This window comes from Equus quagga, chromosome 5, assembly GCF_021613505.1.
Source record: "Equus quagga isolate Etosha38 chromosome 5, UCLA_HA_Equagga_1.0, whole genome shotgun sequence".
NCBI classification, from domain to species: domain Eukaryota; kingdom Metazoa; phylum Chordata; class Mammalia; order Perissodactyla; family Equidae; genus Equus; species Equus quagga.
In genome coordinates this window covers 21,291,515-21,305,863 of record NC_060271.1, presented here as the reverse complement: position 1 = coordinate 21,305,863, position 14,349 = coordinate 21,291,515, and the positions used below count along the sequence as shown (strand labels likewise).

Here is a 14,349-nt window from a genome sequence, read left to right as displayed (position 1 = left end):
AGGAACTTAGCTGGTCTCCTCACCCCATTGCAACAAAATTCCCAAGGCTGAGCAGAAAGAAAACAGGACATGATTGGGATTTCACTCAAGAATGTGTCTTTATTGAAGAATCTGTAAGAAAAAAGGATGAACCCTCTGTAAAAAGAGGAGATGTTGCCTCCAAACAGCAGGCAGGAATGAGAGACCTGGGTGGCTTCCCAGAAGTCAGTGTTTCCGGCACGACCGGCTCCCCTATCCTGGCAAGCGCTAGCGTGTCACACTATAGCTAGCAACTCCGATCCACCCTCCCAGCCTCTCCTCTCCCGGTCCCACAACCCTGGATTCCCTATGGCCATTTCCCAACAGCTCCTGAAGGCCCAGGGACAGACGTGCCAGGCTTCCCTCTTAAAGGGGTCAAAGTGGGTTTTGCTTTGGAAAATTCAAACAGGAATGTAAAATGGTTTGAGCTCTTTCTAGTCCAATCAAGGATGACTACATTCAGCCCCTTTGGAAGGAAAGGGAACAAAGAATTTCCCTCCTGAATGTGCACACTTGTGGGGTAAATGGACTATGTTACAGTCTGTTCTTTATTAGCACGGAGAATGGAAACAAGGTGAGAAGAATATATAACATCCATGTTAAAGAGTCACTGAGCTCTAGAGGACAGAGGCAGCACTGAGGCTTTCTGATCCCACAAGTGCTCCTGTCAGCTACCCTGAAGTCCTGGGGACGGTCACTCTTCTCCAGCTGGGAGATTGTCCTCAATCCGCCTGATGAACCTCATCCGGATTTCTGTCACACCGTCTCCTTTCAGGGTGTCCTGGACAAACTTGGCCTCCACAGCCATCTGGACCTGGGGACAGTGGGGAAATGAAGAGGCAGCTGCCTAGCCACAGCCCCTGGGAAACCACTGGGGATGGAGCTACAACTGGCTAATCCCCAGCAGCCAAAACAAGGGGGCTGGTTTCCCACAAGGACAAGATTGCCAACTCCAACGTTTGCTTGCAAAAGGCAGGAGCCCAACCCAAAAGGAGAGACTTCACAAAGAACACCCAGGAATGAGACTGTCACCAGATAAGCCAATATGGGAAAGTGTTCCTAGGCTTTAGGGGCTGACAGCACCATCTCTCAGCCTAGTAGGGAGGATCATCATCACGTGGAGATGTCCAACTTGGATCCCACACTCAGCAGTGTCACCATCTCAGACAGCGAAGCACTGGGGTGAGCCAAAGATCTTTCTCCTCTCTCCCTCTTTCACTCAAACATTTTTCAAGCCCCTACTACATTTCAGGTGTCCCGGAAGGTAAAGAGCTGCACTCACCATCTCCAAGGCTCCCCGCAACACCCCACACAAGAGATTGGAATAAATAAGGGATGAGTGGTTATCGGGAAGTTCCACAAAGTCCACCAAGGGGTTATTTTCCAAAATGAGGGAGAATTCGTCACCAGCTGGGCTCCAATTGGTGATGCTTGGAGTGATGCCCAGGTACATCTTGAACGCCACCTGCCAAGGGACACACAACAGCACTATGGGGAAGAGGAGTAAGGCCTATACAAGAGGGAAGGTGATGGGACTGGCAAGGAGGAATTAAGTGGCTTGGGAACAAAACTGTGGCCTCTGCAAGACACTGAAGCTTTAGGTATTTGGGGCAAAAAGGAAAAGCATCTGTGCACAATTACACACTCCTCTTCTTCAAGGTATCTATGCAATTAGGCAACAACTTGCTGTCTACCTGCAGTTTTTTTTTTTTTTTGAGGAAGATTAGCCCTGAGCTAACATCTGCTGCTAAGCCTCCTCATTTTGCTGAAGAAGGCTAGCCCTGAGCTAACATCCATGTCCATCTTCCTCTACTTTATAAGTGGGACGCCTACCACAGCATGGCTTTTTGCCAAGCGGCACCACGTCCGCACCTGGGATCCAAAGCAGTGAACCCCAGGCCGCCAAAGCGGAACGTGCGCACTTAACCACTGTGCCACTGGGCCGGCCCCCCAACCTGCGCTTCTTAGTGGAAGGGAGCACTGATCTTCTGACGGGGGTGGCTGCCCTGAACCAGCACCTGAGCGCAGAGAGGCCCCAACCTACTTCCCCGTCCTCTCTCTGTGCTATCTGAACACTTCTTCTTGAAAGCGAATACAGGTTACTGGGGCAGAATTACTCTGCACACATCTTTCCTTCTGTCTACCGTCCTAATTCCAAACCTCACAGAGCTCTCTCCACTGTCAACCCTCTCTAGGATTTGGGCATGGCCAGCATGCTCCACAACAGAAACAACCAACCTTTAGGTAACTGACTCCACAAAGCTACAGGTGTCTCATCATTTATTATTAATGCTGTAATACGCAACACTAATATTATTAATAGCAAACAGTTACTATATACACACCAAGTTAAATATATTAATTTTACCTGAATGCTCACATTCATTATTTCATTTACTCCTTACAACAACCCTGTGAGGTAGCTCTTACTTTCTTCATTTTAAAGATGAGCTAACGGTAATTAAAGAGGTTAAAAGTAACATACCAAAGAACCAGTAAGTACTGGAGCCAGAATTTGAAGGCAGGTTTGTCGGAGTCCAAAGCCTGTGCTCCTAATGCTCCTAACCCCCTGCTCCTCGGCTACATCTTCGCGGTGGAGGGATCTGGCTTTGGTTCAGTGGAGCTTTCATCCACAGGGATGCTCCTAACCACTGCTCCCTTTTTCATAATCTGTGCTATTCCCAAACCCTCAGGAAGTGGTAGCTTTGGCTCAAACAGCTGCCTAACTAGTATTTTGGAATATTAAAGGCCTCTCTAAGGGACATGGAAAAAGTGGTAAGCAGTGCCTCCCAATGACAATTCTTCGGCATGGCCAGGTGGCCCCAGATAATGACCTTGGCAATGACATCTGCAGTTTCCCGAAAGTCGTGGCACCTCCCGACATTTGACCGTGCCAAGAAATCTTCAATCAGCCGGACTCCAATGTTGTAGCCCCTGGGAAGGAAAAGAGAACAGACTATACTATGGGGTCTGAATGTCTCATGTCTGAACATAAGGCTATTGTGGTAAAGGGAAAATGGGGACAATCCCAAAACATTCCACTAAATGACCTCAGTGGAAACTACCCAAAATGTTGGTTATAAGAGAGTAGACCCAGGGCTGGCCCCGTGGCCGAGTGGTTGAGCTCGTGCGCTCCGCTGCAGGCGGCCCAGTGTTTCGTTGGTTCCAATCCTGGGCACGGACATGGCACTGCTCATCAAACCACGCTGAGGCAGCATCCCACATGCCACAACTAGAAGGACCCCCAAGGAAGAATATACAACTATGTACCGGGGGCCTTTGGGGAGAAAAAGGAAAAAATTAAATCTTTAAAAAAAAAAGAGAGAGTAGACCGTGTTCTGGGTTCTAAAGGACCACGTAGATTCAGTGTGCTGGAAGCCCCGTTCTTGTCTCTCCCACAGAGGGGCTCACTCACATTTTGTCGAGCTGTTTATTCACATCTTCGTCATTTTCATAGTCCTTGCATAGTTGGGTGACCAGAGCCCCATAGGTCAGGGTGAAGAGCTCAGAGCTCTAAAAGAGATTCAAAAGGCAGTCAGGACCAAACTGCACAAAAGAGAAAGTTTGGTAAGAGTCTGGATCAGCCTCCATGAAACTGTCAGAATTCAAAGGAAGGTCACCTGTGTCTAGTGGGAAAGAATATCATTCACTGTGGAGTGGCCAAGAGATTTGGCCCTCTAGGGTCAACGTGGCAGAGCTGCAGCTAGACCCACTATCAAAGGCTGTAAAAGGCACCTCATGCACTGAGCAGTCACTCTTTTAACACACCAAGGTGGGCTTCTGCCAACCCTGGACCCACCATGGCTGCCAAGTCTAAGCTTGGGTCACCAGAATCTGATGTGGGAGCAGCAGTAGTCATTCACTAGATACTGTGAAGGACCCAAAACAGACATTTACAAATTAGTCCCTGGGTTGGCAGGAGTGACCAATGGCTTCTCCAAAGTTTAGCATATGTGGCATGTCCTGGCCTAGAGTTAAACTGCACTCCCAGGGTCCCAACTAGGAGCAGCAGAGGACCCAGGGGCCCAGTCAATCAGGAAGGAAGTCAGTCTTAGCTGAAGACCATTGCACTGATAACCCCTCTCCTAAGTCATCAGCATGGAAAAAATACTGTTCCTCTTGACACATAGCTAAAATGTTTCCATAAAGTGAGTAACTCTGAAAGCAATATACTCTTTTGTGTACCTGAAACACACTACTGACCTGGACTGGTTTCTATTACAACCGGAGCTAAAATCAGAGAAACCCTCAGATAAAGAAGCCTGTCACCTGCCTACCAAGAAACAGAGAGATGTGGAAGATGAAAGGAATGGCAAATACTAAGGTTACAAAATGAAAGCAGCAGGTGAAGGGAAAGGCATTATCAGAGTTAAAGTAAGAAACATGTTAACAGTACATTTGGACCAAAGGATTTACACAGAAATAAGGGTGAAAAATCAAGATTGCCACCCAACCACTCCCTTCCAAATGGAGGCTTGTCAAACTTGGAGCAGAGCACCTTTCTGTCTTTAAGTCTCCTGGGGAAGAAAGTCCAAGTAATGTTAAGGAACGGCCTGGTGGTGACGTCACTGCAAGAATAATAATGTGAGTGCCTTCTGCTTACATACTGCATTCTATTTTTCATCTCATTTTCCACCCCACAATAACTGTGTAAGACAGAAAGGGCAGGAATTAATCTCATTTTATGAAGTAACTGAGACTCAGAACGGTTAAGTAATCTGCCCAAAGACAAACAGTTGTTTATTGACAAAAGTAATTTTGGGGGACAAAAACCAAGAGTTTCTAAGCCAATGGTCATTCTATCCACTGTTAGTCACAACTGCAATATTAAGAACCCCACCTAAAAAAACAAACAAAAAAGCTTAGCTGCACTAGGGAGTCAAAGAAAATCAGTTTTGCAATCAAGAAGCTCTTTGAACTGAACTAAAACAGTCAAATCAGGGTGTCTCCAAGAGACCATTTACCAAATACGGCAATTAAGGGGAAACTACTAAGGAGGAAAATAATTTTTTAGTAAAGTTAAGGGTTTGGCACTAGAATGGCTTGGGCATGAATGGATGGAGACAATCCAGCACTTACCAATCCACAGGGTTGGCACCACTGCATTAAATCAGGAGAGCTTTCCTTCCATTATTCATGAGCCCTTGGATGGAGACTCCAAGAGCCTCGGCCCACCATGATGCCAAATAACATGCACATCGTGATGTTATCAAGCACCTTATCCAGGCAGCAGCCCCCAATTTACCAATAAGTAAAACCAAGGTCCTAGCAGATAGACCTGTCTGTGGTCACAGAATCAAAATGCCTGGGATCTGAGAATGAGATCCCTGACCCAGGCTCTCCACACCCTCTCTTAATTTGCAAGTCTGTCTCCATCTTCAATTGTGAACCAAGCCTACTTGGAACAGCATGCAACATAAATATACAACTTAAAGATCTTCATGCTTTAAAAATAGGTGTAGGGCTATGTACAGAAAAAAATCATTATGCAACATTTACTATGTATCAGGGACTATCTAATAGGAGGTAGACAGATAATAAACCAAATAAACAGAATACATGGTTTGCAAAAAAAAAAAACACAAAAGGAGATTAGGCAGTATTCATGTTCATATGTGCATGGGGGGGGGCGGTGTCAATTTTAAATAGGGTAGTCAGAGAAGGCCTCATTAAGGCGATAATTGTGCAAAGACCTGAAGGAGGTAAGGGTAAGCCATGAAGACAGCTTGGAAAAAATTCTACGCAGCAAGCATAAAGGCCCCGAGATAGGAGTATGTTTGCCATATCTGAGAAACAGTAAGGAGTCCAGCATGATTAGAGAGGAGTGAACAAAAGAGAGAACAGACGAGGAAGCGCAGAGAAGTAACAGGAGGTCGCAGAGTGTGAAGATCTGGGTTTTCAGTCCTCCTGACCCTTATAACGAACGTCCATGGGACCTTAAAGGTCAGCTAATTCACCCAGTCCAGTTTCTTCACCAAACAAAAGCACCACATTCTCCCTCCCAATGAAAACATGAATCTCTTCTGCAACACTTCTACTTTCAGACTGTTTTATGTTTAAGAATAATAGTTATTAACATTTATAAAACTCTCAGAATGTCTTCACAGTTTCTCACTGATCCTCAGAACAACCAAGAGAAGTTAGCAGAACAAACACAATTTACCCCCAGTTAAACAGGTTAAGTAACGGAGACTCATCAGTTTTCTTACAGTGGAGCACTGTCCTGAAAAGAGTTGTGTGATCCTAAACCACAGCTCAATCTCAAGCCTCAGTTTTTCCCATCTGTACCACGGTAACAATATTATCTGCCCTTCAGGGTTACTGTGAGATACCAAAGAGATAATGTTTCTGGAGCACCTGCTGCATGCTACATACTCAGGATATTGTTATTTTTATTCTTAAACTGGTTCACAGAGAGCACTGTGATCCAGGTTCAAGGAGGGAGATTTTGAATCAATGTAAAGAACTTTCTAACCATTAATAAGGCAGATAAAAAGAATACTTGGTTTGTAGGCAGAAGACCTGATTCTGAGTCTGGCCTTGCCACTTACTAGCTGAGACTTAAGGTAAGTCATTTCACTTTGCTAAGCCTCAATCTCCTCACAGAGAAACAACAGTAAAATCTGTCATGCCTATCACAGGGTTGTTGAGAGGAGCTAATAAGACAATAGCCTTGAAGATGCTTTGCAGATCAAGAAATGAGAGGAGCAGTTTCATATTGGCATAGCCAACATGATCTCCACATACTTCTCCAAGTACTTCAGGCACAAGCCTAGAAGAGTAAGTTAAGCCAAGCCTACATTCAGGCGAGCTACTGCACTTGATGTTTTCAAAAGGGTTTTCAGCTAGTGCCCCAAACCAAACATCAGATTTCCTTAAGGGGGCTGATCTTTGGAGCTAATGCTCCAAGAGTCACACTTACTATTTATGTCAAAACAAGTAAGCCAGTGTGACTGCCCCCCAGCAGCTGGGGAAGGAAGATCAGTAATAGGATTGAGTCCAGCCCCCTCTCTTTTCTCCAGCCTCCTGTCACGGAGACTGAGAGCTGCTACTTATGGAATAACTCACCTGAGCTCTGGAGAACTGAGAGGCTGGGGGTGGGTTACCAGTAACAAGACACAAAAGAAGGGCAGGCCTGATTGTCCCCGGTATTTAAGAACCAAACACTACACAGATACACGAAGGCGAATACTTTTACTAATGAAGATGCCAGCTGACATTTACTACGTGTCAACTGTGTTGCAGGTGCACGGCCACACTGCTAGCTTTACATGCATTACCTCAACCAAGCCTCTATCTTTACTTCATTTATTTATTTATTTTTAAAAGATGGTGAAATTGATGCTAGAAGAATGAAGAAACTTGTCCAAGGTCACACAGAAAGCAAGCACTGAAGCCAGGACTCAATCCCAGACGGGACTACACCCCTGTGCTGTGTATGTCTCTCTTACAGAGTACGTGCTTCTCAAGGTCAGAGACTAGGATGTCATCTCTGCGTTTCCCACAGCACCTAGAATAGAGCTCTCCATACAGCTGGGGCTCAGGAAAACTCTGCTAGACAAAGGGGCTGTTTCTGTTTGCACAGACTAAAGGCAGAGATCTAGCTACCTGAGCATATCAACCTTTAAGTCTTGGAAGGCTAACAGGGAACAGAGCAATTAGCAGAAGGTTGGCTGATTGGAAAGAAGGCTGCTAGAGGGGAAGACTCTCCACCTAGAGAGATGAGCGTGTCAAAACCCTGTGGCCAAAAAGAGCATCATGTGACAAGCCCCAAGCAGGCACCAGTTCGAGGATGCGCTCAAACTGTCACACCATTCATTCAATAAATACAGACTGCCTAGGCCCAGGCATCATTCTAGATGCTGGGAACGGAGCAGCACACACAACAAATCCCCGCTCTTGTGGAGTTTACATTCTCATGGGAGAGACTGAAAATACGCAAGTGAATATATAATTTGAATGAAATAATTAACATGAAATAAGACAGTGCTATGAAAAACACTAGAGTAAGAGAATAGAGAACTAGTCAGGTGGTCAGGGAAGGCCTCTCTGAGGAGGTGACATTTGAAACTGTGCATGAAGTGAGGAGGAGCTCAGTGACTATCTGTGGGAAGGAAGTTCCAAGCAGAGACTCCAGTAATTGCAAAAGCTTTGAGGCAGGCGTGTACGGCTGCCCCTTCCTAACCCCCTCACTTCGCTAAAGCTAAGTGCATAACGGGACTGGAGATGGAGCCTGCAGGTTCCTGCTCAAGTGGTATTAAAGATTTCAATATTGATTCCAGGAAAAAAAAGTACAAAACACGAGCAAGATACGAGAACTAAGCAGGAAGACCTCTCCTATCTGCTCACATCTTAGGAAAAGGAGCAGGAAATAAGCATTTACCATGGCCCATTTATTTTACACTGTTATTTAATCCTAGGTAGGCATCATTGTCCCCACTCTACAGAAAAAGAAATTGAGGACCAATCGAGTAAGACAGAATTCCAACCAATGCCCATGCTTTGCCCCTACATGTTACTGTTTCCTAGCAAAATATTCTCTTCTTTCTCTTATTCTTTCAAACTCTATTTCCTCCAAAATAGGAATTCTTAACCTGCGACCCTTGAAGTATCTTCAGGGGCTCCACAAATGCCCCCAAAATGTAAGCATATGTCTGTGTGTATGTTTGTCTATTTAATATTTCTGAGAAGATCCACAGGTATCATCAGCTTCTCAAACGGGGTCTGAGAGAGAAAAAGTTAACTACTTCTGTGGAGTAACAGGGCCTCTTGCAGCCCATGGTTGCTGGCTGTTCCTGGTGTAAGACGGAAAGGCGAGCGGAAGTGTAACCATCCCCTCTAGAGCAGAGTGTCAACAAAGGGCCCCTGATCTGCCCTGCCTGCAACCCCCTATACTAGGTTCTTAAACAGGAAAACAAAGCATGGGCAATTCTGGAGGAGGGAAGACTATGCCAAAGAAAAGGAACATCTGGCAAGAAGTCCCCCGAGCTTGGAGAAAAATGTCATCCACCTTACTTTGCAGGCCCAGCCCCCACTAGCAGCCGAACTTCATGGGACTATACGGTGTCTCCCTCTTCCCAGGACAAGAAGGGGGCGCCCCTGCCCCATCTCTCACCAGAGGGGCACCACTCACTGCCTACCCTGGCCCACCTCTTACTCCACGATACCCAGTTCCTTTCTGGCAAGACCACTATGGGAGTGTCTCTTACAATGCCAAGGCACAGTGCGCGAGAGAGAATAGTCTACTAGTCTGAGGCATTAGCTCTGGAGTTGAGAGAGACGTGGGTTCAAATCCTAACTCTTCCTAACTGTAAATTCGGGCAAGTTAGGCAGCCTCTCGGAGCTGTAAAAGGGCGATAACGCTATCCACCTGAGAGGATTACTTTGCGGATTAAATGAGAATGTACGTAAAGTCGTTGGCCCAGGACCCAACACACAGCAAGAGGGCAATGCGGGGTAGTTACTGTTACTACCGTCGTTGTTGTTGACCCAGCACAAGGCTGCACTCCGGCCTCGGGGAGGGGGTCTCTGAGCTACTCCAGCGGCCCTCCCCCCGGCCTCAGGCCCGGACGCCCCCGGGATGACCCGCCGGGCAGCCTCCTCCTCCTTCCCGCGGAACCACCCCTCCCAGCGCTCAGAGAGGCCGCCTCTCCCCCTGCGCCCGCCTCGCGTCCCGCGCCGGGCCCCTTCCCCAAAACGGGTCGTTCCGCCCCGCCCGCCGAGGTCACGCGCTCCCACTTACCATTTTCTTGCTCTCGGTGCCACGGTTCGCCTGCCTCGACATGGTGCCGGCCGTCCCACCCCGCCTCGCCACAGACCCACTCGGCGACCCCTCCTCACACCGCTCCACCAAGCCACGGCCCCGGAGCTTCCAGCCCTGACCGGCGCCGACTCACCGCGCCTGCGCGGCCTGCCGCGAGGCACCACGGGACTCGTGGTGTAGTGGACAAGCGTAACTCCCGCCCAACAAACATCAGACTACAACACCCAACAGCCCCGCTGGCAGCACCGCCCCTTAGTTCAGCCAGACTACAACTCCCAGAGAGCTTCGCGCGCGGCTGACTCGTAGAGCCTGGCTCCCCCAGGCTGCATTCTGGCCGCTGGGTGGCGTCCGCATCTTGCGGTAATCCTGTATCGTGCACACGCTTTTGGTTCCTCCCCACCCCTCCACCTCCCACTCAAAGATGCTCCGCAAATTCCTCTCTCTCTGGGGTTGGTCTTGGAAAGTCCCTCTTTCGAACTAGCTTCTTCCGCTGTTGCTGCGATTCAGATTCAGAAGCTCCCAGGGTGTCCCAGAAAACTAGCTATCGCTCATAATGCAGATCTGGGTTCTTCATTACAAAAATATTTAATGACCACCTACTATATGTCAAGCCCTTCGCTAGTGGCTTTCTCTTCAAATTGCCATCTCTTCAAATTGTCCCCGAACCCCAAACGCAGCCAGCATCTACATCCTACCACCTGTGCCCTCTTGATGGAATATCCAGTCTGTTAGAGAAAGTCCGGGTCACTTTCTCCCTCTGCCTCCCCCAGAACAACTATACTGCCTGGTTCCCAGAAAAGAAAGTTCATCAGCTTTGGTGGCAGCCAGTCTTGGATTTTAATCCCAGCTTTGCCATTTTAGGCAAGTTACTGGATCTCCCTCAGTTGCTGTGAAGATTGGTGAGACATGAATGCGGAGCACTTGGGCACAAAGTGAACATGTATTTCCTTTCTTCCAGCCACTCTCTAAAAACACAGCCCAACAAACAGTCCTCCAAAACACAAGGGGAATGTGCTGGCCACTTTCTTACCCACCACCAAGGGGAAGTCCTACAGTCCCTGACTGTAGCTCTTTGGTTCCAGCTCCAGCCATGCCTCCCTGACTGGTCAGTTCTGAAGAGGCAGGGGTGGGGGGGTCCCTGAGCACCCTCTTTTCACTTAGTCTGGTAGCCTGACTCTGCAGCAGCTGAATTCTAGCCCCTAGCTTTCACCATGACAACCAGCCTGCCCAGACATGAGCCAACCAGGCTGGGGAAGGCTGGGGGGCCCAGACTGCTCAGGCTGAAAGCCAGTGCCCGAGATTCCCCCAGTCTCTCCCTCAGGGTGCAAGACCAATCATTATTATACCCTGGGGCACAGACTGGGGCCTCCCTAGAGTCAGTGACCCCTGACTCTCCCTCCTGCGTCAGTGCTGCTGGGAGACAGGGCCAAGGGCTGAGGGTTCTGGGAAGGAACATGAGGGTGGGTTGTGTGTGTGTTGGAGGGGGAAGCAGGGGTCAGCTAGCCCCCAGAAGCCAGCACAGCTAGAGAGGAGGCTCCTGCGTTCCCAAGAGAGAGGACAGCTGAGGTGAAAGCTGCAGCTGGCTGGCCTGTCGGTCTGGGCTCCTCCCTGCCGGCTGCCCTTGGCTGCCCACAGAAACCTGAGTCACAGTCACGGCCAGCCACCAACCCCACCCAGCCTGCTGTCAGGCAGGGCAGTTCTGGAGAGACAGGAGGCGGAGCCTCTCTCTGCCTGTCTTACAACCTCTGAGATTCTTCCTTTGCCTGTGATCCCTCCTCTTGGCATCGTCTTTTTCTTTGGGACTCCTCCTTGTAGAGTCATCAGTCCTGAATTAAGAGTGGGGTGGGGTCCATTCAGGCTGATCTGTAGGGTCTCCTCCTTGCTCAGATGGGAATTTAAAAGTTCTTTAGCTGCTCCAAGGGCTCTGAGTACAGTTCCCATCATTCCCAAATCCCAATCCCTCTCCACCACCCCTGGGGCCAGGACATTTAGGGACACTGGGCACCCCCTCCCCGCCCTCATCTCCTTCTCCCTAGAAAACAACACAGCAAGGACAGCTTCCTATCCCTAGCAGGGAGTAGGGACTCTAGACAAGGACCTCCTCCCAGGAACCCAAAGGGTTGAACCTTTTTAGTCCTAGATCTGAGTTCCTCCTCCTCCAATCCCTCTCTGTTCCTCTCTCTCCCTGAGAGCTGGAGGGAGGGGGGCCTTATTGCACCTGGTGCCACCACCGCCCTTGAGGACGTTCCCCACCCCCGCCCCAGGGAGGGAGCCCTGGAGGCTACAGCACAGCCAGACTGGATTAGAGACCCCTTCCAGCTGCAGGACCTTGTTCATGGGGTGGCAGGGAGAATCCGGTGTCTGTTCTCTCTGCTGCCCCCACCATGAGGCCCCTCCCACTTCCTACTTTGTGGGTGTGGAGGCCGCCTCCAGGGCCTAGGTCCTGATTCACATCTGTCTGTCAAATCTCCCAGTGATTTCCTTCACCCCCCATCAGGTTCATCCTGGACCTAGCCCCACCAAACCTAAACACTCTGGCTCCTGCCCTCCCCATAAGGGGATCAAGAAGGAGACGTATTTCTGATCCCCAGTCAGGGACCTGCCCCCTGGTGCCAGCCCAGCCTCCCGGTGAGACTAATGGCTCATTCTTGCCAGTTTCTGTGGAGGGGGAGGGGACTGCCCCAGGCGGAAGGGGAGGCACAGGGGAAGCGACAGGCAGCCCCTGATGTTGCAAGTGCCCCAGTTGCTCCTTCTTTGGGATATCCAACATTTGCAGGGCACTGTGGGGCACACTGTCATGCAGCCTCAAACACAGAGAGAGACACCCATTCTAAACCCTCTCAGGTTCTGGGGCCTGGAATCTGCCAGGGATCCTGGTCAGTCAGGGGCAAATGAAGAGGAGGCCACTCCGTCTGTCTACTCCGACTATATCAATCACAGGACACTGTGCTCTCCCAGCTCCCTGTCAGTCATCCTCCCAGGACTCACTGTGGACCCATCAGCTGTGCAGGAAGCCTTCTGAGGCTGGCCAGGAGAACTGTCCATCAAGTTGCCTAGCTCCCAGATGCCCTGCTGGTCCCAACCAGTAGCATCTTGTGAGGGGGTGCAAGTGTCTCCACCCTCAATCTAGGGAAGGGTTCCTCAACCTTGGCACCACTGACATTTGGGTCCTGATGATTCTGTGCTCTGGGGATGGTCCTGTGCATTGTAGGATGTTAAAGGACATCCCTGGCATCTAAGCACTAGATGCCTGTAACATCCACAGTTGTGACAACCAAAAGTGCCTCTACACATTGTCAAATGTCCCCTGGCGGCGGGGGGGGGAAATTGCCTCTGGTTGAGAACCTGATGTAGGCTAATACCACACACTGTCTCTTTGCAGTGAGCTCTTCAGAGTCAATCCCAGATCATTGGACACAACGAAGGCTTTCCAGTTCTAGAGCACTGTTCCCCCTTCCCCTTCTGAAGAACCTTCAACAGCTCCCCACCGTCTACGTCATGTAGATCACGATGTCAGTTGACCTTCGAATCCTCCTATATAGACCATCCCTGGCCTGTCTGTTCATCTTGAGCTACCATTTTCTCCTCCACTATTTTTGAGCTCTAGCCAATGAGAGTGTCTCACTATTTGCACCTACATGTCTTTATTCCTGCAGTTACAAGATCAGGTGTGGGGTGGGGGGAAACTATCGCAGAGGGCTCTGTCCCTGTTGGGTTCCATTCATGAATTCTGAGTCTACTCACTGCTTGGCTCAGGGTGGGACTGTTCAGCTTTGAAAATGCAGGCCCTGAGGCCTCCAGCCCCGCAAAGGACAGTCTTGGACTCCATCATCCACGTGGTCCCCTCTTCCTGCAGATGGGATAGCTGACGACAATGATGGGAATGTGCTCCTCACCTTAATCCACTGTTACCTTGAAGCCCCATCATCATCATATTTATTAAGCACTTCCTATATGCCAGGCTCTGTGCTAAGCACTACATCTGCATTGCCTTATTTAACCTTTGCAATGACCCCATGATGCCTCATGGTACTATTATTTTCCTGATTTTGTAGGTGAGCAAATTGGGTTTCAGAAAAGTTAAGACACTAGCTTAAAGTTACCAGCTCCAGTTGCAGGCCTTCTATCACCATCTTTTTCTAATGATGGGTCTGAGGGGGCACTATTCCCTTCCCAGGCACTCCCAAGAGAGTTGAGGCCCCCAACTACTCCCACCTCCCAGGACAGGCTGCTCCCAGGTTGCCTGAGACCCAGACCCTTTTGTTTCTTGAAATGGCTGCTCTCTGGAGCTGCTCAAAGAAAGGAGACTCTGGCGGGAAAGGGGAGCAGGCGGACAGCATCTTACTGGGTCTAATCTCTGCACAATGGAGAACTAGAGAACTGACCCTCTGGAGGTCAGGACAAAGGGCAGGGATGGGGTGGGCAGGGCCCAGCTGCGCCTCCTACTTCTTCCTCTCTGTCAATCTCTGCAGCACCATCATTGATCCACCTTCCCAGCAAGCTCTCCCCTCTCTGCCCAGGCCGGCCGGACTTGGCTTGAGGCCCCACCTCAGCTGGCACTAACCAGC

General features: G+C 49.5%; 1 protein-coding gene across 1 annotated transcript; it reads right to left on the bottom strand.

The window, feature by feature from the left end:
* Positions 1-73: 73 nt before the first annotated feature.
* TRAPPC3 (trafficking protein particle complex subunit 3) lies at positions 74-9,912 on the bottom strand. The gene is made up of 5 exons (XM_046663244.1): positions 9,761-9,912; positions 3,434-3,531; positions 2,853-2,952; positions 1,301-1,483; positions 74-832 (listed from the first exon to the last, which is right to left on the bottom strand). Exons 1-5 carry the CDS (start codon positions 9,800-9,802, stop codon positions 713-715), a joined length of 543 nt encoding a protein of 180 aa, XP_046519200.1. The 5' UTR covers positions 9,803-9,912; the 3' UTR covers positions 74-712.
* Between the last annotated feature and the right edge of the window lie 4,437 nt (positions 9,913-14,349).

Bases quoted from the DNA above. Each gene is read 5' to 3' on its own strand.
- TRAPPC3 (XM_046663244.1), bottom strand. From the start codon at position 9,802: ATGTCGAGGCAGGCGAACCGTGGCACCGAGAGCAAGAAAATG. The intron at 3,532-9,760 runs GTAAGTGGGAGC...AATCTCTTTTAG, and splicing joins GCACCGAGAGCAAGAAAATG to AGCTCTGAGCTCTTCACCCT. The intron at 833-1,300 runs GTGAGTGCAGCT...CACTGTCCCCAG, and splicing joins TGCGGGGAGCCTTGGAGATG to GTCCAGATGGCTGTGGAGGC.